General features: G+C 44.2%; 1 protein-coding gene across 1 annotated transcript in view; it reads left to right on the forward strand.

The window, feature by feature from the left end:
• Positions 1-27,671, forward strand: part of hecw2a (HECT, C2 and WW domain containing E3 ubiquitin protein ligase 2a) — a 45,161-nt gene that overhangs the window by 6,881 nt on the left and 10,609 nt on the right. Inside the window, exons 4-25 of the mRNA XM_077215241.1 lie at positions 12-106; positions 1,858-1,927; positions 2,042-2,211; positions 2,454-2,596; positions 4,014-4,114; positions 4,206-4,963; positions 5,977-6,304; positions 6,418-6,516; positions 6,707-6,857; positions 7,553-7,656; positions 7,805-7,929; positions 8,905-9,090; positions 9,373-9,507; positions 10,531-10,615; positions 10,703-10,799; positions 11,381-11,464; positions 12,160-12,248; positions 12,530-12,650; positions 20,721-20,834; positions 21,099-21,251; positions 21,344-21,442; positions 21,600-21,729. Of these exons, the coding sequence (XP_077071356.1) occupies positions 12-106; positions 1,858-1,927; positions 2,042-2,211; positions 2,454-2,596; positions 4,014-4,114; positions 4,206-4,963; positions 5,977-6,304; positions 6,418-6,516; positions 6,707-6,857; positions 7,553-7,656; positions 7,805-7,929; positions 8,905-9,090; positions 9,373-9,507; positions 10,531-10,615; positions 10,703-10,799; positions 11,381-11,464; positions 12,160-12,248; positions 12,530-12,650; positions 20,721-20,834; positions 21,099-21,251; positions 21,344-21,442; positions 21,600-21,729 (3,437 nt within the window). The remainder of the gene's footprint in view (positions 1-11; positions 107-1,857; positions 1,928-2,041; positions 2,212-2,453; positions 2,597-4,013; positions 4,115-4,205; positions 4,964-5,976; positions 6,305-6,417; positions 6,517-6,706; positions 6,858-7,552; positions 7,657-7,804; positions 7,930-8,904; positions 9,091-9,372; positions 9,508-10,530; positions 10,616-10,702; positions 10,800-11,380; positions 11,465-12,159; positions 12,249-12,529; positions 12,651-20,720; positions 20,835-21,098; positions 21,252-21,343; positions 21,443-21,599; positions 21,730-27,671) is intronic.

The raw sequence follows: 27,671 nt of genomic DNA on the forward strand, positions 1-27,671 counted from the left end.
ATCTCTTCTAGCTGAGACAAGGATCTGTTTTAAATACTACCATGGAGTCAGTGGTGCGCTGAGAGCCACAACTCCCTGCATCACAGTCAAGAACCCCAGAGCCTCGGTCAGTGTGTGTGTGTGTGTGTGTGTGTGTGTGTGTGTGTGTGTGTGTGTGTGTCAACAGCAGATATTATTCCTGTGTAAATAGACAGCCTTATAGCTCACAAAAACACATGGTGTGGTAAAGTGCTTGACTTTTCAAACAAATTTAGTGTAAAACAGTTGTTAGTCTGATCAAATAATAAATCATACAAGATATAATAAAATGGAAAATGGAAAGTCAAGCACATTGCATTATGGGATGAGGTAAACAACCTCTGTTGTTTTACATAGATAATTTGCATTATACAATGCATTATACCATTATACACTGGATGTGAACACATCATGGAACACTACCATTCAAATGTTTGGGTCAGTAAGATTTTGTTTTAAAAAAAATATATATATTCTATTCTATTCAACAATGATGCACTAAATCAGAGGTCTTCAATCCTGCTCCTGGAGGGCCGCTGTCCTGCAGAGTTTAGTTCCAACCCTAATCAAACACACCTGAATCAGCTCATCAAGCTCTTCAAGATCGCTTGAATATACAAAGGCAGGTGTGCTGAAGAAGCTTGGAACTAAACTCTGCAGGACAGTGGCCCTCCAGGAGCAGGATTGAAGACCTCTGCACTAAATTGATCAAAATGATAGAAAATGTATTTATAATGTTACAAAATATTTTTATTTCAAATAAATGCTGTTCTTTTAATCTTTATATTCATCAAAGAATCTAAATAAATGAAAAAAAAATTACAATATAAAAGAGTTTCATATTACTATTTTTAAGGCCAGTTCACACCTAATAATACAGATATCGTTCTAAATATAAATGAATAGTCCACACCACAATTATAATGATAATGGTAACACTATTGTTGGAATCACTTTCAAAACTATTTTTTCCAACTAATAAATTATTAAAATAAGACAGCCAATCAGAATCAATCCTGCTTTAAAGAGCTCGAGCATTTAAAGTGACAAAACTGCAGCATGCAATATCGCCCGTTGGTGTCGGTGCTAATATATTAGTTAGTAGAGTTCGTTATTTTTTGTGTTTTTAAAGGTTATTTTGATCAAATAAATGCAGCCGGGGTGAGCATATTCTAAAATCTTACCGACCCCAAGCTTTTAAATGTTATAATGTAAGTTAACTTATTTGATATTTTTTTATTTCAAACATATTTTTCACTGTTTTTAATTCAAAAACAGTTGTTTTAATTATACTGTCTTTACTGGCTCACAATATCTGTGGAATATTGAACATGTTTAGCAGATGACATAAACAGTACTACTGTAGCTGTCTTGTTCACTACAAGTCAGACTATGATTGGTAAAGGTTACACAGTCTATGAGGTGTTAAGTGCTAAATGGCTATTTGACTGCAGCCTCACATCATGTATGTTTGGAGGTCGGATATTTCTCAGTTCCCATAAGTGCAGGCAATTTATCATGTCGTTGGATGGATGTAGAGGAATCAGTCATATGGGAACTCTCTCCTCAACGCCTGCCTTCCTGTAGAGTTTCCTAACCCTAACCCTAACCCTAACCCTAACTCTATTGAAACACACTTGAGCCATGATAATCACACTTGGACAGTGTATTTCTGTTTTCTGTGTCTAGTAACCTGAGGATACAGGATGACTTGTGAAAAATTATGAATTATCAACTATTAAGATACTTATTATTACTTATTATTTATCACTGTAAGTCTATGATCAGAAGAAGGCCAGGTGTATGTAGCCAATCATATATGTCGAAGATATCTTCTAGGTCGATGGTCAAGATGAAGGACAACAAGCTTCAGAGAGCAGTCGAAAATTGGTCAGCTTTACCCTATCAGGTGTGTAAGAGACAAAGAGGATTCAACTAAATGTCAATGACTTATGACGTTATCCTACTCCATAGATTTATCCGTGCGTTTTTTTATTACTAATTAGAGTGTTGTTTGTTTTAGATATCCGGGCTGTGGGGCTGAAGAAGGGCATGTTTTTTAACCCAGACCCTTATTTGAAGATGAGCATTCATCCAGGCAAGAGAAGTTGCTTTCCGACCTTTTCCCATCATGGCCAAGAGAGACGATCCGGCATTACAACTAACACTACTAATCCTGTGTGGCATGGAGAGGTGACACACACACACACACACACACACACACACACACACACACACACACACACACACACACACACACACACACACACACACACACACACACACACACACACACACACACACACACACGCACGTTTAAAGAGACACAAATTCTCTAATGCAGACTGTTAAGATACAATCATGTTCACAAGTCATGAACTGAAACAGTTGATGATGTGTTTGTTTTCCAATTCTCTCTTTGCTTTTCCATGTAGAAACACACTTTTGTGGCTCTTATGACAGACGTATTAGTGATTGAGATTAAAGACAAGTTTGCTAAAAGTCGACCAATTATTAAACGCTTCCTGGGTCAGTTGAACATTCCGGTGCAGATGCTGCTGGAAAGACATGCGTCAGGGTGAGTGTCATAGCAATGTCTCATCTGATCGTCACCACACCACAATGTGTGATCAGTAATACACTACCGTTCAATATTTTTAGTAAGATTTTTTTTAAAGAAATTATTACTTTTATTTAGCAAGGATGCATTTAGTTGATCAATAGTGACAGTAAAGCCATTAATAATGTTACAAAAGATTTATCTTTCAAATAAATACCTGTTTTCAACATTGAGAATAATAAAAAAAAAATCTTGAGCACCAAATCAGCATATTAGAATGATTTCTGAAGGAACATGTGACACTGAAGACTGGAGTAATGATGCTGAAAATTCACATTAAATTACATATTAAAATATAACAATATAGAAAACAGCTATTTCAAATTGTAATAATATTTCATTACTTTTCATTACATATTTTCTACTATATTTATTACTTTTGTACTGTATTTTTGATCAAATAAATGCAGCCTTAGTGGCACAAGAGACTTCTTTCAAAAACATTAAAGAGCCCCTATTATGGATTTTGAAAATTACCTTTCATGTAGTGTGTAACATAGCTCTAAGTGAATGAAAACATTCTGCAAAGTTTTAAATCTGAAAGTGCACCATATATATAAAGTTATTGTCTTTCAAAAGTAAGAGTCTACTCTTGAGTCAATTAAATTAATCGTTTTTCAACGAGTTATAAGCCGTTTAGTTGTGACGTAAAGATGAAACATTAGCATATTGCCCGCCCACTTATTGCGAGCGCAGACACCAGGGAAAACTTGAACCCCCTCTAACACTGCAGCTGATTCCTGCGGATACTGGACAGCATCATGTTGAGAAGACGCTGTGCTCTACAATTTTTTCACTGCCCAAGGACGAGCATATGAAGAATCTGTGGTTAAAATGAATCTTTACCACGATACCACAGCAGTATAATCCTAAACTTTTGCTGTGTTCCCTTTATTTCACTGACAACTGCTTCTAAAATTCCGGAGTTCAATGCAGGATTCGCAAAACGCTTGCTCTTGAAAGTACTTAAAATAAATTTTAACAAACTTAACAAAATACTTAGTTTTGAGTTTTATATTGTGTAAGTTGCCTTTTTCGCCTTTCCCCTTTTGTTTTCGACGCGCTCGCTGTAAACCAATCACAACAGACTGAGCTATCTGGCCAATCAGAGCAGAGTAGCTCGCAGAAAGGAGAGATTTAGAGAGATTGATTCATCTGTTGAGTCGTTTGAGAATCATTGAAAAATGTGGTGGTGTATATTATAAGAAAAATTAAACTTTTTGTGACCTTTGATGCATAACCTGTTGTAGGAGACTCCAAAACTACATTAGGAAACTTTAAAATAGCATAATAGGGGCACTTTAAACAAATCTTACTGACCCCAAACTTTTGAATGGTTGTGTATGTGTGTCAATAAATGTTTATATGGCTACAGGAACCAATCACTGAGCTTCTCTCTATGCCGTCGTTTGCCCACTGATCATGTGAGCGGTCAAATGCACTTTAAAGTGGATATCACATCTATAGGCCAAGATGGTGAGATCACATACAAACACATTTGGTCTGGCTCAGCTTATAGCCACTGATTTCAAATGGTTTTGAAATAACTTGTACCCACCTCTCATAGATGTTTCACATGAGACGATTCTAGGGGCAACAGCCCTCAATGGAGCTCCTGGAACCCCTTCAGATGATGAAGAGCTGCCCCGTCCTCTCCAGGTCCCATCAGCAGGCCCTTCCCCCACCGGCTCCCTGGGTTCCCATAGAAATGGGGAAGGCAGCAGCATACCTTCCCCAGACATCGAAATGTATGTAGCCACCTTGGATGATGAGGCCCCTTGTTCTCCAGACCTGCTCCAGGGTTCCTTCAGTGAGCAGCTTTATTCCATTGAGGCCCCTAAAGGCCCGGGCGATAGGCCCTTTGGGGCAGCTTCTCCCAAACTACGATCCAGCTTTCCCACACACACACGCCTCAGCGCTATGCTGCACATTGACTCTGATGAAGATGAAGAGAGGTCCGCTGTTACGGAAGTCACGCATTCAACATCTAATGGTGTTTCAAGGACTCAACAAACACCTCCAAAACCACCAATTACACAACCTGCAAGTGAAGGATCTGTAGAGGAACCTCCAGAAGAGGCTGGGCTGAAGTCTGAAATAGAGACTCTGAATATAGGAGCAGAGTTGCCTCCTGAGCCTGAGGTCATGCCGAGTTCAGTCGCCCCCGTGGTGGAAACTGCCAGTTTGATGGAGAGGCAAGAGGAACAGGAAGTGGAGGCAGAGGAGGAGGAAGACGGACTGGCACCCAGTGAAGAGCTGGCAACTGAAGTTGATATTTCTTCAATGGCATCTGACTGCTGCCCGGTCCCTACATCTACTTCTCAGGTCAGTTAGATTTACTGAAAGGAAAATTTGCAATTTAAGTGGGTCAGTGACATACAGTATAAGAGTGTCCAGATCTTTAACAAATCTAGTTTAAAACAGTGTTGTTATTGTTAACTAAAACTAATAAAATAGTTTTCATTCAAAAATAGAATATAAATTGATAAAATATGAAATATAAATAGATAACATTTAAAATGACTAAAACTGAAACAAATCAAATATATCAAATTAAAAACGAATAAAAGTGACAAAAGCACATAACAAATTACTAAAACCAACTAAACTTAAAATGTAATATAAAAATAAAATAAATAAATACTATGATAGTGTATAAATAATAAAATTTCACTTGTTGTTAGAAGTGTAGTCTTTGTGTTTATATTGAAACACTTATACTGTTCAAGAAAAAAAATCAGTTTAAAGACTCCACAACTGTCATGCTGTGTAACCATTTAGTAAAAAGTAATAACATAGTTACACCATGAATGTGTATTTTAAAATATATCTTATAAATTGCTCCAAAAGTGTCTCCATTTGCCTTATCATAAAAAGGACTAATTCCCTAATTTTTTTTCTGCGTTTTTCACTGTGTTGGTGGCACCACATGACTTTTAAGAAATAATAATAAAAGATTGTGACAAACTCCATAATATAGTTTGCTTTTCAGAAATGTCATTATTTTAAGGAGTATTTATTTTTGATAAATTAGTATTTATTTATGATATCAGGACTGTTTAATCGCCTGATATTTTTTATATATGCCCTAAAAATCTAAATAATATTTTTTAAAATCAAATGAATAGAAATAGAAATCTATGAACTGCTTTGTATTGTACATTGTATTATTGTATTGTATTATATTGTATGTATTATGATTAAAATAATAGGTAGGGAAAATAATGAGTGTAACATCATCAATCCAACTGGCTCTTGCACTAGACCTGAAATGTTTGATGCTAATAAAAGCAGAGAGAGGTGAAGGTAATCTTTCTCTATGAACTTGATCTTTCTAGGAGGCAGACCAGGGGGCAGAGGCAGCCATTGACCCAGGGGGAGAAGATCTTTCAGATGATCCACCCACAACTTATGAAGTTGCTGAGACTGCTGAAGAAACCCACCCAACTAGTGAGCAAGTGAGGGACACTCCAAAACCAGAACCGTCAGCCAATGAGGAGGAGGAATGTGAAGATGTGACCGAGGACACAATGTCCAGAAGGTGGAGCCTGGAGGCAACAGCAGGTGTGTCACAGGAGGACGAGGAAGAGGAGGAGTTAATGCCATCAGGTGACGGAGAATCTGGGGATTCTGAAACCTTTGTTACCGAGACTGAATCAGAATCAGGTATTCACAGAACCATTGAGCTGGCCTTCACTTGACAATTAATTTTGAATGGAAAAATAATCAAATATGAGTTTGGAAATATATCCTGATTCTGTATGTAAAATGTTGCGCAGGTGTCCCTCAGATAAATGGAGACCAACGTGTTAGTTCCCTGCCATCTGTAAGACAAGACGTCCACAGATACCAGCGTGTGGACGAGCCCTTACCTCCCAGTGAGTGTGTGTATGTGTTTATGTACATTCGCATGTGCTTTTCTGTTGTTTATGTGTCTGTAGATACTTTGCTTATGTGTGTTTGTTTGAAAAGACAATTTTACCAAATAATGTAATTTAGGCTTGATGACTCAATCTGGCACCATCACATTCTACTCTCCATTCTCTTTTCCCACCTTTCTTTTCTCAGACTGGGAGGCTCGTATTGACAGCCATGGCCGTATCTTCTTTGTGGATCATGTGAACCGCACCACCACGTGGCAGAGACCCACTGGCCCACCTGCCCCACAGGGTCTGACCCGCTCCAGCTCCATACAGCAGATGGAGCAACTCAACCGCAGGTTAGAGCTCATGAAATAATTAAACAAATAAATAAGAAGAATAATATGTGACCCTGGATCACAAAACCAGTCTTAAGTAGCACGGGTATATTTGTGGGAACTGCCAACAATACATTGTATGGGTCAAAATTATCAATGTTTCTTTTATGCCAAAAATCATTGGGATATTAAGTAAAGATCATGTTCCATGAAGATATTTTGTAAATTTCCTACCGTAAATGTATAAAACATTTATTTTTTGTGGGTGAATGCAGCACAATCGCGAACATGAATGGACAACTTTAAAGGCGATTTATCTCAATGTTTCGATTTTTCTGCAACCTCAGATTCCATATTTTAAAAATAGTTGCATCTCTTCCAAATATTGTCCTATCCTAACAAACCATACATCAATGGAAAGCTTATTTATTCAGCTTTCATGTGATGTATAAATCTCAATTTCAAAAAAATGACCCATAAGACTGGTTTTGTCATCCAGGGTCACATATAACAATTTTGCACATTCACTCATTAATGAGCAGATACTGTTTAGATACAATATGGTTTTAGTTGAAAAATATTAAGTTATGACTGTTTTATAGGCTCAGGTTCCACTGGGTCAAAACTGACCCTGGAAAATGAAAGGTGTATACACTATACAGTAGGAGGGTTAATGCATTACCGAAAGTGTGATTGCTGTATTTTCTTTCTGGCAGGTATCAGAGTATTCGTAGGACAATGACCAGTGAAAGGTCTGAGGAACCGAGAGTGGATGATCCTCCTCCTGAAGAAACAGACCTGCTATCCCACTCCATCTCTGGTAAGCTGTCAATCAAAGAAAGAACTACAGATTATAGTGTCTGGGAAAGTGAATGAATGCTATGCTGAGATGAATGTAAGATGACTGAGGCTGGGCAGAATGAGAGGTTGTTCAGTCTGTGTTTGTTGATGTGTCTGTTCTCATGTAGAATACCGGCGGGACGGCTTTATGGGTCAAGCCAGCTCACGTTCTCGTCTGGCTTTGCTGCTTCAGTCTCCTGGTGCAAAGTTCCTCTCCAGTCCAGACTTCTTCTCTGTTCTGCATTCTAATCCTGTGAGCTAAAGCACACAGAGACACAGATATCAGTGCTTACACGCACACCTGAAACTAAGTCATTAATAATGAACAGATAATGCATTATTACAAAACTACAGAGCCCTGCAGATTACATGTGGGGGAAAAAATCAAGATTGTGGCCAAAGATTCTCTCATTTTAGATCAAATTTGGCCACAATATAACTAAATTAAACAGAGGGAATGAATTAGTAACTAAAACAAGTCATTGGAGCAAATTCTTAATTTTTGGCCTAACTTTTTTCTTTCCTGTGTCAAATGCGTGGCTCTGTACAAAACAAACCCAGATGGCAAGTGCAAAACCTTTTTTTTAACGTAATGACGACGAACTCGACATTATTCAGCTTATTACATGGCTACTCATCAAATAAATACATGGACATGAAATATTGAATTTTTTATTGAAAATATCTTAATGATGATCTTAATTGTAGATTTGCTTAAAGCTTGTACTAAGCAACATAATATATTAGAACATAACATTGCCTAGCAACAAGACGGTTGCTACAGCACTATTACAACTTTAATGTGTAATCCAAGTGACAGTTTTTTCAGGACTAGTTAGCAAACAAATTTGTACTACATTGTAAAATGTCTTCCTCTATTCTAAGATCTGTCTCACCCATGTCTTTGTGTCTCTTACATAGTTTTTCTGAGCAATGTTTTCATCTTATTGCTTTAAATGGGGACTCCTGAGCTTCTAGACATCTAGCAAAGGTTTTATGCTCACTGTTTATTTTCAAATACAGAAATCCTCTCAGATCATTTTTACTGTATTCATTAGCTGTTTTGAGTAGCAAAATGTTGCCAATTTGCTATTCTAAATTGCTATGAAATAAGCAGTGGCATTTTGCTACAGAAAATGGTCAAGTATCCAATCAGAATGAAATATTCAGAGAGGCGTGCAATATTATTGACACATTTCTTGATTTGATCTCTTCATTTCCCTTTCAGAGTGCCTATCGCATGTTCACTAGTAACACATGTCTGAAGCACATGATCAGTAAAGTTCGACGGGATGCCCAACACTTCGAGCGGTACCAGCACAACCGGGACCTGGTAAACTTCCTCAATCTGTTCTCCAACAAGCAGCTGGAGCTTCCACGGGGCTGGGAGATGAAACATGACCAAACTGGAAAGGTGTGTTTGTGATTTCTCCTTAATTGTGCTCTTGTTCTGTATAAGGGGCCTTAGACCTGCATACGAGTAGTCTGACAGAACAGACTGTACAGACAGAAAGTGAAATCTGAGGTAGTATGTTCACGTAGGACTGTCGGGTTGTCTTCTTGATGCCCAATTAGTGTTTCTGACAGGAAACAATGAACAGATGCTTGTCTTATTAATTCTTAAGGGGCCATTAGTTTTGTATGTTTCATGGACAACTGTTTGCTCAAAGCCTGTTTATGTGTTTATGCATCACAGGCCTTCTTTGTGGATCATAACTGTCGTGCCACAACGTTTATTGACCCGCGGCTGCCCTTACAGAACTCCCGGTCCAGCGGCCTGCTGGTTCACCGACAGCACCTGTCCCGCCAACGCAGCCACAGTGCAGGAGAGGTAAAAATGGTTCATATTTCAGTAATACATTGTGCACTAACCACATAAACTTCCATTCAAAAGTTTGGGATCAGTATGATTTTTCTTTAAAAATAAATGTATACTATTATTAAGCTAGGATGCTGTCACGTTTTGTCGAGGAATAAGGAAGACAAACGACTAAGAATAGTTCAAATACTTTACTGGAAACCAAGAGAAATATGACACATAATAGACAATAACCAACAAACGGCTGAACAGAATAGGGAGTATATATAAACATAGTAAATGAGGGAACTAAACAGGAACAGCTGGATAATGATTAACTAATGAGTGACCAAGGTGGCAAAGAAGGAAATCAGGAGAACAGGCAAAGAGCAAAGAGATAAAAAAAAGACACCAACAGAGACACAAAACAGAACATGATTGTGACAGATGCATTAAAATGACAAAAATTACTGTTCTTTTGAACCGTCTACTCATCAAAGAATCCTAAAAAAAGGATTCCACCAACACAGTTTCTACAAAAATATTAAGCAGCACAACTGGTTTCTACAATCATAATAATAAGGAATCTTTCTTGAGCACCAAATCAGCATATTAAAAAGATTTCTGAAGGATTGTGACACTGAAGACTGGAGTAATGACTGCAGAAAATTCAGCTTTGCCACCACAGGAAAATGTTTGAAAATATATTAAAATATAAAATATTTAGCAATATAACTGTTTTACTGTGTTTTTGATCAAATAAATACAGACTTGGTGAGCATAAGAGACTTCTTTAGAAAAACATTCCATAACCCAAAGTTTTGAACGATAGTGTAGAGTAAAATTAACAGATAAAGAAAAGAATGTTTTGTCATTTTGTCATTTGTGTTGTTTCTATTTCTCTCCATTCACACTGGGTATCTCTGCCCACCTCATTGCTTCCGGACATGTTTTTAATGTGCTGTCTATTGTTTTCTTACATCTAGTAAAGTCAAACGGGGTATTGTCATTAGGAAAATACACTATGAAATTGTGAAACCTCCTCTGATGTTTCAGGTAGCAAATGACTCTCGCTCTCCAAGTCCTCCTGTCCAGGGCCGGTCATCAAGAAACAGTCAGTATCAGGACATGGTGCCTGTGGGTGAGTGTGTACGCTCACGTTTACACAGTGTGACACTGACATATCATCACATGAGTACAGACACATAACACATCTGTGTTTTTACAGCTTATAACGAGAAGATTGTCGCCTTTCTGCGACAACCCAACATTTTTGAGATTCTGCAAGAAAGGCAGCCAGAGCTCGTGAGAAACCACTCCCTTAGGTACATATTATTGTAGTTTTATGTTTCATCCACAGATGACAATAGAAAGCCCAGAATTTCATACTGCACCTTTGAGAGATATTTTTTATATTATTATATTATAAAAATATATATTATTAAAAAAAACAAAAAAAACAAAAAAAAAAAAAATATATATATATATATATATATATATATATTAAAAATATATTTTTCTTTTTCTTTTATTGAATTTTCAAAATTACAGAATTCAATATAAAGTTCTTGACACATTTCTTTTACACATTTTCACATTTGGTAAGTATAACTTGTAACAACAATAATTTAAATAAAAGAAACAAAGAAAAAAAAGAAACTTAAAAATAAAGGGCATCACAAACATATGTTAAATTAATTTATCAGAGATACTGATTTTTGGGCTTTTCGATTTTTAAAAAAAACTTTACAGACACTAAACATTTTAAAGGCTGCTTTAAAATGAGCAAACTTGGGTTTTGAGTTACTCCATTCAGTTTGATGAATATAAGATTGGTGTAGTTATTTATAATTTTCATGATACAATAGCTAAATGCTACAAGTTTTTCATATGTTTTATGTTTCAGAGAGAAGGTCCAATTCATCCGCAATGAGGGGCCAGCTGGGTTGACCCGTCTGTCTAGTGATGCAGACCTGGTTATGTTGCTCAGGTTAGTGTGTGCACCTTTTGCAACATGTTTAACTACAGCTAACCGTGTACCTGCCTGTTTCCCTTTGCCTGAGATACGCATGCATTTGAGTGTGTATGTACAGTACATTAGCATTCAAAAGTTAGTAAATTTTTTAAAAAGGAAGTAATACTTTTATTCCACAAAGATTCCTTAAATTGATCAAAAATTACTGTAAAGACAGTTATATTTTAAAACAAGATTTCTATTTAAAATAAATGCTGTTCTTTTGATCTTTCTATTCATAAAACAATCCTGGGAAAAAAGTATCAGTTTCCACAAAAATATTAAGCAGCACAATTATTTTCAAAATTTATAATAGTAAGAAATGTTCCTTGAGCACCAAATCAGCATTTTATAATGATTTCTGAATCATTTGACACTGAAGAGTATTGATTCTGGAAATTCAGCTTTGCATCACAGGAATGCATTCAAATAGACATTTTAAATTGTAATAATATGTTTTGTTTTGTACTATATTTTTGATTAAATAAATTATTACTTGGTGAGACTTGATTTGAAAAATATTAAACATATTTTCAGACCCCAGACTTTTGAATGGTAGTGTATATGTTTAAAAAAAAAATGCGGTGTACATATTTTATGATGGCCTGACTTTGTACGCCTAGCTCAGGTTAGAATACACATACTTGTTACCTGGCCCTCTCTCCTTGCAGCCTGTTTGAAGAGGAAGTGATGTCGTATGTGCCGCCCAATGCCTTACTGCTCTCCAGCTACTGTCATGCCTCCCCACAAAGCTCCCCTGGTGAGAGGTCACATGACCCGGACTCGCATCTAAATAAATAATTTCCTTTCCCCCCCTTTTTCCTGCCTTGTGTCCTCCATTACAAAACAAAAAAATGAGAAGTGGAAGACCCTGTGGACTAATTTGAATGTTTACTTGATGATGCATGTTTAAAACAGTTATTCTGGTTATAATATATGCTTTTAAATTTTGTAAGAGCCTTGTATTGTGGGTACTAGATTTGCCAAGTTTGTTAAATCTCAGTTTTCGTTCCAGTTATTCACATCTTCTCTTGCTCATAGGAACTCCACGGGCCAATGCGCGAGCCCCTGCACCCTACAAGCGTGATTTTGAGGCCAAACTAAGAAACTTCTACCGCAAATTGGAGACCAAGGGCTACGGGCAGGGGCCGGGAAAAGTGAAGTAAGTTCCATCTTAAAAAAAGATGACATTAACAGAATGTTCTTTCAAAGTTATCTGATGATTTAATAATGTTCTCAAAACATGAGCACAAAAACCTTTTTAATACATTATTTTCATTGAAATATTTTAGTTGGACATTCATCTAAAAACTGTTTTTTAATACTTGTTACTTTTGAGTGCTCTCTGAACAATCTGAAATGTTTCCATAATGTTTGCAAAATTATAAAATGGAATGTTCCCTTAATGTTTGCATAACCAAGAGAAAAGGTTTTAAAATAAATACAGTATCTGTCAAAATGTTTTTCAAAGAAATCTCTTATGCTCACCAAGGTTGCATTTATTAATCAAGAATACAGTAAAAAAAAAAAAAGGAATCCTGTGAAATATTATTACAATTTAAAATAATTGTTTTCTATTTTAATACATTGGAAAATGTAATTTATTTCAGCATTGGTAATAATAATAATGTAATAATAATAATAATAATAATAATAATAATAATGATGATAAATGTTTCTTGAGCAGCAAATCAGCATATTTGAAGGATTTCTGAAGGATGATGTGACAACGAAAACTGGAGTGATGATGCTGAAAATTCAGCTTTGCATTACAGGAATTAGGAATAAATTACTTTTTTACAAATATATTCAAATAGAAAACAGTTATTTTCATTTGTAATATTATTTCACAATAGTACTGTTTTTACTGTATTTTTTATTAAATAAATGTAACCTTGATGAGCATAAGAGACTTCTTTCAAAAACATTTTAAATTGTAATATTTTCAAACTTTTGACAGGCACTTTATATGTAAAAAAATGATGTTCCCTTTCGAAAGGAACTCAACAATACGTCATCGACGCTATGGGGAACGCCTCAGGCGTGACAGGTGTCTGAAATCATTATCAAATCACGTCAATCACATCGGCGATAGCCCGGGAATCATTAGAGTAATGATTAACATGCGACCTGGAAGTATATAAGGGAGCCTTGCAACATGAAAAATCATCTAATCGTCTTCAGGGACTGTTTGTTTGAAACGCTATTCAAGTATACGGAAAGGTAAGAGAAAGATGAAACGCACAGCTAAGGCAGATTGTTTTCGTAAGTGTGCCGACCCGTGTCCGAGGTTTCTGACACCGGCCGACACACACGAGCTGTGCTTTTTTTGCTTGGGTGAAGAGCACGCACGGGAGGTTCTCGAGGGAGCCCTCTGTGCGAACTGCGAGCGTTTTTCTCTTAAAACGCTCCGCTCTCGTCTGGCCCTCTTCTCGTGTGAAGGGGGTTCAGTGTCTGGACCTCATGGTGCGGGTCCCGCTCGTGCAGAGGCCGAGTGGCGACTTACATCATGGGGCTCCCAGATGGAGCTCGTCGATTGCCTCGAGAGGGCTTTAAAACCTCTCAGATGATTCGACGGCTGACGAGGGCGAACTGCAGGTCGATGGGGAAGTTTACTCACCGACTGTAACTGCAGTTGATGCTCTTCAGGACGCGCAGGAGATGGCTGAGGAGGTTTATGATCAGGTAGATCCTGAACCTCCTCAGCCATCCTGCCCCGTGTATGCAGAGCTGGTGGATGTGATGGAGCGCGCTGCCGACAGGCTGCAGCTGCCTTGGCAGCGCGCTAGAGGAGAGACCGCTCGCGGTAGGCTCGATGATCGGTTTCTCCCCGGCCATACACCACCAGCTCAGGTGAGCCTTCCATTCCTTCCTGATCTTCATATGGAGATCGAGAGGGCATGGAAGAACCCATACTCTGCCCGTATCCACCGACATCAGCGGGCCAGTTTCGCTGATGTTGAGGGGATCGGAGAGCATGGGTACTTGTCAATGCCGCCCATTGACGAGACGTTCGCGAACTATCTCGTGTCTGGGCGGGCAGCGACACTGAAAGCTCCAACCCTGCCATCCAAACCGCTGAAAACAACGGCTCGTTTGAATGGCAGAGCATACACGGCAGCAGGTCAGGCCGGTGCTGCACTGCACACCATGGCAGTGTTACAGGCGTACCAGGCCGACCTGCTGGGGGATCTCGACCAGGGGGCAGGGATGTCCCCTGAGGCGGTGGCTGAGCTGCGCCGCACCACAGATCTGGCTCTTCATATGGGCTACCAAGCAAACCACTGCTGCGATCGGACAGTCGATGGCGGCGATGGTGGCCACGGAGAGGCATCTGTGGTTAAATCTAGCCGACATTGGGAAGAGAGAAAAAGCCTTTCTCCTCGATTCGCCGGTTTCACCTTCCGAACTCTTCGGCACCTCCGTAGAGGCGATGGTGGGGAAGTTCAGAGAGGCAAAGGCGCGCTCAGCTGCATTCAAAACTTGTATACCGCTGAGATCCGCGTCCGTACCCCGGCAAGCGGGAGGGCCTGGCCCTTCATGGTCTGAGGACCGTAGGCAGGGCCAACGAGCCAGTGTCGCCTCTCGTGCGCCCCCTCTCTCAAGGAGCAGGTCGCAGAGAAGGCTTGACTCCCGCAACAGGAGAGATCTGAGGGAGGTTATCCAGCGCAAATGCACACAGTCGAACTTCTTTTGTCGAAGTACGCTCCCCTGAAGCCAGAGCATTGCCCTGAGCTGACGCCCATGCATAGATGGTAGGCCCCTGACTAACTGGGGCCTCCGTTTAGGCAGAGTGGCGTATGCTTGTACTCCCCTTGTTTTAAGGGTGCTAGCTTTCTTGCAGAGTACACTGCCATGGGCGATATGGTTAGGCACCTGGATGCTGTAGGCGCTGTGTGAACAGCTTTTCTGCCAATGAACGCTGCGCCATTGAGTAGTAGGCCTCAGCAGGCCTCCTTGATTGAGCAGCCCCCAAGAGGGCGCTGTAGGCCAGCTACGTGGTTGGCCCTGGTGGTTCGGGCAGTTGACTCACTGATGGGTAGTAGGCCTTAAACAGGCCTCCTCGGAGGTGAGTCCCAACATTGTGGGACATACCTATAGCGCTACTGGAAGCCAATAGTAAATTATGCTTGTGTAGTATGGTTCCCAACAGTGCATGTTAGCAGAATATGACTTGCTATCAGCTAGTAGGCCCGACCAGGCCTCCCTGCTAGGTGAGTCCCCAGCTGGCCGGCCTTAGCAGCCCACCTTGCACTATCACCCGGACTCAGGGCTCATAGCTACCAGTGGTTATCAGGTAGTAGGCCACTCAGGCCTCCCTGAAGGTGAGCTCCCCACATACTGTGGTTACCAGGTAGTAGGCCTCACCAGGCCTCCCTGATGGTGAGATCCCCACGTACTGTGGTTTCCAGGTAGTGGGCCTCACCAGGCCTCCCTGAAGGTGAGTTCTCCACATACTGTGGTTATCAGGTTGTGGGCCTCACCCGGCCGCCCTGAAGGTGAATTTCCACTTACGTTGGCTATCAGGTAGTAGGCCTCTCTGGGCCTCCCTGAATGTGAGCTCCCAAATGTTGTGGCTGTCAGGTAGTAGGCCTCTCTGGGCCTCCCTGGATGCAAGCTCCCAAATGTTGTAGCTGTCAGGTAGTAGGCCTCTCTGGGCCTCCCTTGATGCAAGCTCCCAAATGTAGTAGCTGTCAGGTAGTAGGCCTCCCTGATCAATTAGTAGGCTCCTCCATGCGTCCTTGAATGAGAACGTTCAGGTAGTAGGCCTCACCAGGCCTCCCTGAGGGTGAGTTTCCCACATGCTGTGGTGATCAGGGTTTAGGCCCTACTGGGTCTCCCTGAATGGGAACGGTCAGGTAGTAGGCCTCACCAGGCCTCCTTTGAAGGTGAGTTCCCACAGATTGTGGTGATCAGGTAGTAGGCTTCACCAGGCCTCCCTGAGGATGAGTTCCCCACAAACTGTGGTTTTCAGGTTGTAGGCCTCTCCAGGCCTCCCTGTGAATGGTTCCCTATGGTGCTGGGTTTATGAAGCTAGTGGCCTCTTGCTATCTGTTTCAGCTAGCCTTAATAGGCAGCTGCTGAAGACGAGCTTGCGCCCTGGCTCGCTAAAGTGTTCATTCTCTAATATTGGTTCCCTTGGAACCTTTTCTGCCTACAGCCTGGTTTGCCTGCCAGGCAGACCTTGTGCTCCCCTCACCGAGGGTCTCTATGAGCATGCGGCTTCCTGAGTCTGGTCAGACGGTCGTAGGCCTCTCGTGAGGCCTCCCAGTTAGATCAGCCCTTAGGCCTTCACAGGCCTCCTCAGTGTTTTGAAACACAGACACTTGGTTGATCCGTGGATCGAGTAGAGAAACCCCCCTGGCTAGCAAGGGTTGGAAAGCACTATGCTGAGTCATACTCTCCGGGATATCCCGTCTCTGAGATCCGGGCCGAGTGGTTCACTGCCAGCTTCACAGTCCCTCGGGTTGGACGCCTTACTTAAGGCTTTTGTCCAGAGGCTCTGTCTATGTGTCTATGTAATGACGCCAGGTCAGGCCGTCCTGGAGGCATTTCGGGGTGAGTACGTTCCCCTGAATAGTGACTGGCTGGGGTTCCTTCGGGTTCCCTAGCCACATTCCCTAGAAGGGACCCCTTCTAATTGGAAGTTGTGGTTCCAGACCCGGCCCAGGTAGACCTTTCATTTAACCATGTTTATGAAGGTTTTTCTGTGAGGCTGTAGCTTGGGCTATGATCGTAGGGAATGCTGTCACTGATAGCCCAGTGTGACCTGAGGGTGAGTGGTTCTAGCGTTTCATTTGAAGTTGCTGTTTCTGACAGCTGTCACTGCCCTTGGGCATGCACTCCCCTCAGCATGGCGGAGTGGGTATTTCGTTCCCCATAGCGTCGGTGACGTATTGTTGAGTTCCCTTCGAAAGGGAACGTCTCAGGTTACGACTGTAACCTATGTTCCCTGAAAACAGGGAACGAGACAATACGTCTCCCTGCCATGCCTCGGGGCTTGCCTACCGTACAGTCCCTTCAGACGATAAGGTGATTTGTCATGTTGCAAGGCTCCCATATATACCTCCAGGTCGCACGGGCTGTCGCCGGTCAATGTGATTGCCGTGATTTGATATTGATTTCAGACACCTGTCACGCCTGAGGCGTTCCCCATAGCGTCGATGACGTATTGTCTCGTTCCATGTTCTCAGGGAACATAGGTTACAGTCGTAACCTGAGACGTTTTCAATTTTCAGAGAACGTTCAAAAATAACCTTTTTATAACTTAATGGGAACGTTAGCAAAACATTCTTAGAACATATTTTTGTTAGCTGGGTAATATTTAAAATAAGTAAAACCTTAAGTAAAAAGAAATAAAAACTTCAACCTTGAGGCGGTGGCTGAGCTGCGCCGCACCACAGATCAGGCTCTCCGGGCTACCAAGCAAACCACTGCTGCGATCGGACAGTCGATGGCGGCGATGGTGGCCACGGACAGGCATCTGTGGTTAAATCTAGCCGACATTGGGAAGAAAGAAAAAGCCTTTCTCCTCGATTCGCCGGTTTCGCCTTCCGAACTCTTCGGCACCTCCGTAGAGGCGATGGTGGGGAAGTTCAGAGAGGCAAAGGCGCGCTCAGCAGCATTCAAAACTTGTATACCGCTGAGATCCGCGTCCGTACCCCGGCAAGCGGGAGGGCCTGGCCCTTCATGGTCTGAGGACCGTAGGCAGGGCCAACGAGCCAGTGTCGCCTCTCGTGCGCCCCCTCTCTCAAGGAGAAGGTCGCAGAGAAGGCTTGACTCCCGCAACAGGAGAGATCTGAGGGAGGTTATCCAGCGCAAGCGCACACAGTCGAACTTCTTTTGTCGAAGTACGCTCCCCTGAAGCCAGAGCATTGCCCTGAGCTGACGCCCATGCATAGATGGTAGGCCCCTGACTAACTGGGGCCTCCGTTTAGGCAGAGTGGCGTATGCTTGTACTCCCCTTGTTTTAAGGGTGCTAGCTTTCTTGCAGAGTACACTGCCATGGGCGATATGGTTAGGCACCTGGATGCCGTAGGCGCTGTGTGAACAGCTTTTCTGCCAATGAAGGCTGCGCCATTGAGTAGTAGGCCTCAGCAGGCCTCCTTTATTGAGCAGCCCCCAAGAGGGCGCTGTAGGCCAGCTACGTGGTTGGCCCTGGTGGTTCGGGCAGTTGACTCACTGATGGGTAGTAGGCCTTAAACAGGCCTCCTCGGAGGTGAGTCCCAACATTGTGGGACATACCTATAGCGCTACTGGAAGCCAATAGTAAATTATGCTTGTGTAGTATGGTTCCCAACAGTGCATGTTAGCAGAATATGACTTGCTATCAGCTAGTAGGCCCATCCAGGCCTCCCTGCTAGGTGAGTCCCCAGCTGGCTGGCCTTAGCAGCCCACCTTGCACTATCACCCGGACTCGGGGCTCATAGCTACCAGTGGTTATCAGGTAGTAGGCCACTCAGGCCTCCCTGAAGGTGAGCTCCCCACATACTGTGGTTACTAGGTAGTAGGCCTCACCAGGCCTCCCTGATGGTGAGATCCCCACGTACTGTGGTTTCCAGGTAGTGGGCCTCACCAGGCCTCCCTGAAGGTGAGTTCTCCATATACTGTGGTTATCAGGTTGTGGGCCTCACCCGGCCGCCCTGAAGGTGAATTTCCACTTACGTTGGCTATCAGGTAGTAGGCCTCTCTGGGCCTCCCTGAATGTGAGCTCCCAAATGTTGTGGCTGTCAGGTAGTAGGCCTCTCTGGGCCTCCCTGGATGCAAGCTCCCAAATGTTGTAGCTGTCAGGTAGTAGGCCTCTCTGGGCCTCCCTGGATGCAAGCTCCCAAATGTAGTAGCTGTCAGGTAGTAGGCCTCCCTGATCAATTAGTAGGCTCCTCCATGCGTCCTTGAATGAGAACGTTCAGGTAGTAGGCCTCACCAGGCCTCCCTGAGGGTGAGTTTCCCACATGCTGTGGTGATCAGGGTTTAGGCCCTACTGGGTCTCCCTGAATGGGAACGGTCAGGTAGTAGGCCTCACCAGGCCTCCTTGAAGGTGAGTTCCCACAGATTGTGGTGATCAGGTAGTAGGCTTCACCAGGCCTCCCTGAGGATGAGTTCCCCACAAACTGTGGTTTTCAGGTTGTAGGCCTCTCCAGGCCTCCCTGTGAATGGTTCCCTATGGTGCTGGGTTTATGAAGCTAGTGGCCTCTTGCTATCTGTTTCAGCTAGCCTTAATAGGCAGCTGCTGAAGGCGAGCTTGCGCCCTGGCTCGCTAAAGTGTTCATTCTCTAATATTGGTTCCCTTGGAATCTTTTCTGCCTACAGCCTGGTTTGCCTGCCAGGCAGACCTTGTGCTCCCCTCACCGAGGGTCTCTATGAGCATGCGGCTTCCTGAGTCTGGTCAGACGGTCGTAGGCCTCTCGTGAGGCCTCCCAGTTAGATCAGCCCTTAGGCCTTCACAGGCCTCCTCAGTGTTTTGAAACACAGACACTTGGTTGATCCGTGGATCGAGTAGAGAAACTCCCCTCGCTAGCAAGGGTTGGAAAGCACAATGCTGAGTCATACTCTCCGGGATATCCCGTCTCTGAGATCCGGGCCGAGTGGTTCACTGCCAGCTTCACAGTCCCTCGGGTTGGACGCCTTACTTTAGGCTTTTGTCCAGAGGCTCTGTCTATGTGTCTATGTACTGACGCCAGGTCAGGCCGTCCTGGAGGCATTTCGGGGTGAGTACGTTCCCCTGAATAGTGACTGGCTGGGGTTCCTTCGGGTTCCCTAGCCACATTCCCTAGAAGGGACCCCTCCTAATTGGAAGTTGTGGTTCCAGACCCGGAGCCGGCCCAGGTAGACCTTTCATTTAACCATGTTTATGAAGGTTTTTCTGTGAGGCTGTAGCTTGGGCTATGATCGTAGGGAATGCTGTCACTGACAGCCCAGTGTGACCTGAGGGTGAGTGGTTCTAGCGTTTCATTTGAAGTTGCTGTTTCTGACAGCTGTCACTGCCCTTGGGCATGCACTCCCCTCAGCATGGCGGAGTGGGTATTTCGTTCCCCATAGCGTCGGTGATGTATTGTTGAGTTCCCTCACTTGAATTTGTTTTAGATCTTTAGACACAACAATACGGTGCGTCACAATGTCAAGGCAAACTGTCAGCACTAATACAAAATATGGAGGCACTTTTGTTATGATTATGTTCATATGTCCCTCTCTAGAATCTTTGTGTCCTGATATGGTTTCCATCACTTTCTAGGTTAATAATTAGAAGAGATCACCTGCTGGAGGACGCTTTTAATCAGATCATGTGTTATTCCCGCAAAGACCTCCAGAGGAGCAGGCTTTATGTCAGCTTTGTTGGAGAAGAAGGGTTGGTATATATATTTTCAATCAAAGTGAAATATGTTTCTAATTAGTTTGACCTGTATATTATTGAGATCATGTGAAATCTCTACATTACAACAGGTGTGTTCATCTCATTGTAAATGGCAAACTTAATTCAAATGAAGATGCCCCTTTAGTTCTATCATTTTACATTTTGTAATTTAAACCACATCACTGTATTATTACATATATGTGTGCATTGATTTGAATTGATTAGTGCATCAAATATACATGTTTTTTTCTTCGTCAGATTGGACTATAGTGGTCCATCCAGAGAGTTCTTCTTCCTGGTTTCCCGAGAGCTGTTTAACCCATACTATGGACTATTTGAATACTCAGCTAATGACACTTACACTGTGCAGATCAGCCCCATGTCAGCCTTTGTGGACAACCATCATGAGTGGTAATCAGCCGATGGATGAATGGACGGATGGATGGATTTCATGCTCAATCAATGTCCAAACAGCATTTTTAGACTTATGTTGTGTTTCTTAGGTTCCGGTTCAGCGGACGCATTCTGGGTCTTGCTCTAATTCATCAGTACCTGTTGGATGCGTTCTTCACTCGACCCTTCTACAAAGGCCTTCTTCGCATGTGAGTCTTCACATTGAGCCCTGAAGGATGATTCATATTTGCTTCATGAACTGTATCACAGCTTTCTTTTTTTCTTGATTGAACTACTCCAGAGTTTTGAATGAAAATCTAGTTGTTTAATTATGTCACATTATATGTAATGTATTTCTCTTTGTAGCCCATGTGATTTGAGCGATCTGGAGTTTCTGGATGAGGAGTTTCATCAGAGTCTGCAGTGGATGAAAGACAATGACATTGAGGATATGCTGGACCTCACCTTTACTGTCAATGAGGAAGTGTTTGGACAGGTCCGAATGGCTCATGTTTGTTTGTGTTTGTGTGTGTTTGTGTGGTTCAGGTAAACCCTAAATCTTTTGGTCCCCAAGAGGAAAACAGATTATAAATCACACTAAAAGTGACATGCTTTGAAAATGTTAAAATGTAGAATGTTTTCTGTGGTGTTTAGGGTCAGGGCTCAGGGGATAGAATATAGCGTTTGTACATTACAAAAATTATTATGTCTATGGAGTGTCCCCATAAAACATGAGAACACCCAACAGAACGTGTGTGTGTGTGTGTGTGTTTGGCATCAGTATTTATAGTGCTAAAATGGGATTTAGCTGATCTCTCAATATTTGATAATAAATATTTGATCAGTAACTAACTACAGTAACTAGTAATACAACTTTTTATTTATTTATTTCAATTAATCTCAAAGCAACATTTCTAAAGGCCATTATTTCTAATAACAACACTGGTCCACTGTTAGTGGTGTTTGCTAAGGCAAGCATCGTGGTTCCCTTTCGTAGTCACTCCGAGTTCCGTTTTGACGACGAATGGGGTTTCGCTTAGAAAGCCTATCAACTTTGAATATTACAAAACGAGCCAATGGCAAAGAAATTCCATGGGTCTGCGGAATTTGCATGGCATAACTCCGCCCCACCTTGTGGGTATAAGAGGAGGACTCCGGCAACATGCAGATATTTTTCGCTTCGGAGCCAAGACCATTCTTCACTCCATAAGCCATTCTGAGATCATCTCTCTACACTCTTCGAGACTAGCTTCTCTCCAGGTGTTGGTGTGACGGCGATTCCCAGCAAGTTTCACATTGCCTGCTGATCTGTGCAGTGGTTTGCCAGTCGTGTGTTTCTCTCTGGTCACTTCAGCATCTGCAGAGTTCCCTTTTGAGGGAACTCAACACTGCGTCGAGAACTCGACACTTTGGGGACGCTCCCTTAGCGTGCGCCTCTGAAGTAAGAATGAAACTATTCCAATCCTGATTGGTGTTGCGTCCTGACGTAACATGTGACGGCACACCTGGAAGTATAAAGGTGACGCTGAAACACACACACACCAGCTATCGCTCTTCAGCAAGCGCTCTATGTTGAAACTGTCTGTCCTATTTATTGTTGTCTGTCCTTGATATGGCGAGTGAACGATTTACTAGATGTGTGCACCCCTGTCCTAGATTTATTACGGGCAGGGACACGCATCAGTTATGTGTAAATTGTTTGGGAGTGCAGCACGCACAGGCAGCTCTCGAGGGAGCTGCTTGTGAGCCCTGTGAACACTGTGAAGCACTCCCATTAAGAGTGCTGCGCTCCCGCTTGGCTATTTTTTCCCAAGATGGCCAGGCTCGCGATCCTTGCGGTTCAGGTCCCGCGTCTGTTGAGGCGGCGCGGAGGCTTAGATCGTAGGGATCGCAGAAGGATCTAGCAGATGAGAACAAGACTGCTGAGGCACTTTCTCGTTCGTCATCTGCGGATTCTATAACGCTCGTTCATGGTGTAGAAGCCCGCGCTGCGGCTTCTTCTGCCTGTGACGAGTGCTCGGTGCTTGAGCTATCTGCTTCCGAGGAAGTGGATGTGCTCAGCATCGGGAGCGCGGAACATGAGTCACACTCGCCGGCTCATGTTCCCGCTTATGAGGAACTGGTCGAGGTTGTAACGCGTGCTGTGGCCAGACTCAACATAAGCTGGCCACAATATGAGCAGGAAGATAACAGTAAATTAGACGAGAGATTCCTGCAGCACCGTTTACAACCTCAGCGCCGGGGCTTGCCTTTTTTCCCAGATCTCCATAAAGAGATAGTTAGATCCTGGGAAAAGCCCCACTCATCTCGCATCTCACACAGCACATCCTGTGATTATTGTAACGTTGTGGGTGCGAGAGAGGCGGGGTATGGCAGGATGCCGCGTGTGGAGGAAGCCTTGGCGAGCTATTTTTCTCCCGAAGCGGCATCCTGGCTTAAAGCCCCAGCGCTGCCCAGCAAACCATGTAGGGACACCTCTGCATTGGTGAGCAGGGCATATATGGCGGCTGGTCGAGCTGGTGCGTCCCTGCACTCGATGGCTATTTTGCAGGCGTACCAAGCCGACATTCTCAAAGATTTAGATGAGGGGGAGGGACCAACACCTGCTGATATTGCCGAGCTAAGAAGAGCTGCAGATTTTTCTCTCCGTGCCACTAAGGAGACGGCCCGTGCCATTGGCCGCTCCATGTCAGCTTTGCTGGCCACGGAGAGGCATTTGTGGTTAAATCTGTCGGGCATGAAGGATAAGGATCGTTCCTTTTCATTGGATGCTCCGATATCGCCTTCTGGCCTGTTCGGCGACGCAGTTTCCACTGTCGTCGACAGGTTTCAGGAGGCGAAAAAACAGTCGGCAGCTTTTCAGCAGTACCTCCCCCGCCGAGCTAGATCTGGGAAGGCTGGTCCAAGTGGCCAGTCTCAGCCGTCAGCCAGTTCCTCCCATCGCCTGAAGCAAAAGGAGAGCGTTTCCTCTCGAGCCCCTCCTACGGGAGCTTGGCAACAGAGGAAACGCTCTCATTCTAAATCTGCTGACCAGAAGGGTGACTTGAGGGCCGTCATTCAGGCTAAGAGAGCTTCAGGAAAGAGGTCCTAGCCACAGTGATAGGACCTCTAAGGGCTGTCCCCCTGCAGTGAGGCAACCGAGGTTGTTTTCCCAGCGGAGCCCTTCGGAAAAAGATGCTGTCCCGCCGTCACTGACGCTTCGGGTCGCATCAAATTCCAGCGAACGCACACCGTGGCGCTCGCCCCAAAAGCTTGCAAAAGAGCACCACCTATGGTCAAAAAATCATTCTCGTCCGCTTCCTGCCAGTTCGCTGCTTCAGAAGGTCGAGAACAGTGCTCGAGAAACACCCGAGGCTCGAGAAACACACGGGAGGCTGGTTCCCTTAGTAAATTTTGTGGAGCGGTGGCGCCTTCTTCCAAATATTTCTATATGGGTCCTGAATATAATAGAAAAAGGGTACAGACTGCAGTTCGGTCACCAACCTCCCAGGTTTGCAGGGGTGTTACCAACTAAAGTGGTCCCAGAACAGGCTCGGGTTATGGAACAAGAAGTACAGGCTCTGCTGGTCAAAGGGGCCATAGAATGTGTTCCCCTACCAGACAGAGAGTCAGGGTTTTACAGCCGATACTTTATAGTTCCAAAGAAGGATGGCGGGCTCAGGCCGATTTTGGACATGAGGTACTTGAATCAGTCTCTGAGGAGGTTCAGGTTCAAGATGCTAACTATACCCATCATTTTGAACCAAATCAGGTCCGAGGACTGGTTTTTCACAATAGACCTAAAAGACGCCTATTTTCATGTCTCCATCCTTCCATGTCACAGGAGGTACCTAAGGTTTGCTTTCGGGGGCGAAGCATATCAATATCGGGTTCTTCCGTTCGGCCTAGCACTCTCTCCCCGCATGTTCACGAAGTGTATGGATGCAGCTCTGGCTCCTCTCAGACTCCAGGGCATTCGTATACTAAATTATATCGACGACTGGCTTATATTGGCTCAGTCTCGGGAAATGGCGGTTCGGCATCGAGATGTCGTCCTTGGCCACATTCAGAATTTGGGGTTGAGACTCAACACGAAAAAGAGCGTGTTGGAACCAGCCCAGGAAACAACGTTTCTGGGTGTGGTATGGAATTCGATTACGATGCGGGCACACATATCTCCCGCACGTGTCCAGTCCATCCTAAATATGGTTTCAGGAGTAAAGCTAGGTCGGGCCATCACTGTGAAGCAATTTAAAAGATTGCTGGGCCTCATGGCAGCGGCATCCAACATTTTACCTTTGGGCCTTCTATATGTGAGGCCCCTTCAGTGGTGGCTAAAAACCAAGGGGTTTTCTCCCTAGGGGAATCCGTTTCGTATGATCAGAGTAACGCGCAGATGCCTTCGTTCTCTACAAATATGGAAGAAACCTTGGTTCCTGTCCCAAGGGCCAGTGTTGGGAGCATCATATCGCCGGAAATCCGTTTCGACAGATGCCTCCCTCACTGGCTGGGGTGCGGTCATGGACGGCCGCTTTGCCAGGGGTCCGTGGCAGGACCATCATCATTCTTGGCACATAAACTGTCTAGAGATGCTGGCTGTGTTCAGGGCTTTGAGGAGCTTCCTTCCAGACATCAGAGGTTACCACGTCTTAGTACGATCAGACAATACATCAGTGGTGGCTTATCTGAACCGACAAGGGGGACTCAGATCGCGCCCTCTGTGCAGACTGGCGCATCAGATTATCCTTTGGTCCAAAGGGAAAATACTGTCTATCAGAGCATTGTATATTCCGGGGGTTCAGAATCAGGTAGCAGACATCCTGTCGAGGCAGGGGCTGAGGCCCGGGGAATGGAGACTGCATCCAGATGTGGTGAAGTTGATATGGGAGAGGTTTGGACCAATGGAAGTGGATCTTTTTGCGTCTCGAGAGTCGTCCCACTGCCCACTTTGGTTCTCCCTCTCACATCCAGCCCCGCTGGGGTTGGATGCCATGGTACAGGCCTGGCCGAGGCTTCGCCTGTACGCTTTTCCCCCGATCGCTCTGCTTCCGGAAGTCCTGGAGAGGGTCCTCTCAAGAGGGCATCAGTCTACTTCTGGTTGCCCCAATGTGGCCGACCCGAGTGTGGTTTTCAGACATGATATCACTCCTGATAGCTCCGCCATGGCAGATTCCTCTGAGGAGGGATCTGTTGTCTCAGGCGGAGGGCGCAGTCTTCCACCCTCACCCGGAGCTGTGGAAACTGTGGGTCTGGCCTCTGAGGGGGCTCAGTACCTAAATGCTGGTCTATCAGCTGGGGTGGTTGAAACCATACTTAGCTCTAGGGCTCCGTCTACTAGGAGATTATATGGCCTCAAGTGGAATGTGTTCGTCACTTGGTGTAGAGAACAGGAGTTAGATCCAGTAAACTGCCCGGTGGCTTCAGTTCTGGAGTTTTTGCAAGCCCGTTTCTCTGCGGGTCTCTCCCCTTCCACGCTTAAAGTGTACGTGGCTGCTATTGCTGCTTTCCACGCACCATTAAGTGATGGGCCTCTGGGGAGGCACCAGTTGGTCATACGTTTTCTCCGTGGTACTTGGAGGATGAGACCGACGACCAGGTCCAGGGCTCCCGCCTGGGACCTGGCGGTGGTTCTCGAAGGGTTATCCCTGGCCCCCTTCGAACCCCTTCAGTCGGCTTCGCCTAGGGATCTTACGCTGAAATTGGCATTTCTCTTAGCTATTACCTCTCTTAAGAGGGTGGGAGATCTCCAAGCCCTGGCAGTGGTTCCAGCCTGCTTGGAGTTTGCCCCTGGCAGAGTTAAGGCCTTTCTGCACCCGAGTCCGGGCTACGTGCCTAAGGTTTCTACGAGTACGGCTCGGTCCACGGTCCTTCAGGCATTCCATCCTCCACCTCATGTGTCGGCAGAAGAAGAGAAGCTTCATTTGCTCTGCCCCATCAGAGCTTTGAGCGTGTACCTCGAGAGGTCCTCTTCTTGGAGGAGGTCGGACCAATTATTGGTGTGTTTTGGGTCACCTAAGAAGGGGCTCCCGGCATCCAAGCAAACCATTAGTAATTGGATTGTTCAGGCTATTACCTCGGCTTACAAGGTGCGCGACTTGCCTTCACCTTTAGCCGTTAGGGCTCATTCGACTAGAGGCAAGGCCTCCTCTAGGGCCCTCCTTTCAGGAGTGCCCCTCCAGGAGATCTGTGAGGCAGCCGGCTGGGCTACCCCGCACACTTTTATTAGGTTTTACAGTTTACACCTCCCTATTACACCTGGCGCACACGTGCTCTCGTCCTAGTTGAGTGCCTGAATCAGTTTCACTCCGGGACAGGCCTTTTTTCGGTGCGTGGCCTAGTGGGCATTCGTTCCCCAAAGTGTCGAGTTCTCGACGCAGTGTTGAGTTCCCTCGAAAGGGAACGTCTCGGGTTATGACTATAACCCTTGTTCCCTGAGAAGGGAATGAGACACTGCGTCGC

The sequence above is a fragment of the Siphateles boraxobius genome, unplaced genomic scaffold (assembly GCF_051911475.1).
Source record: "Siphateles boraxobius isolate OS27281-9 unplaced genomic scaffold, OSU_SipBor_1 7, whole genome shotgun sequence".
NCBI classification, from domain to species: Eukaryota; Metazoa; Chordata; class Actinopteri; order Cypriniformes; family Leuciscidae; genus Siphateles; species Siphateles boraxobius.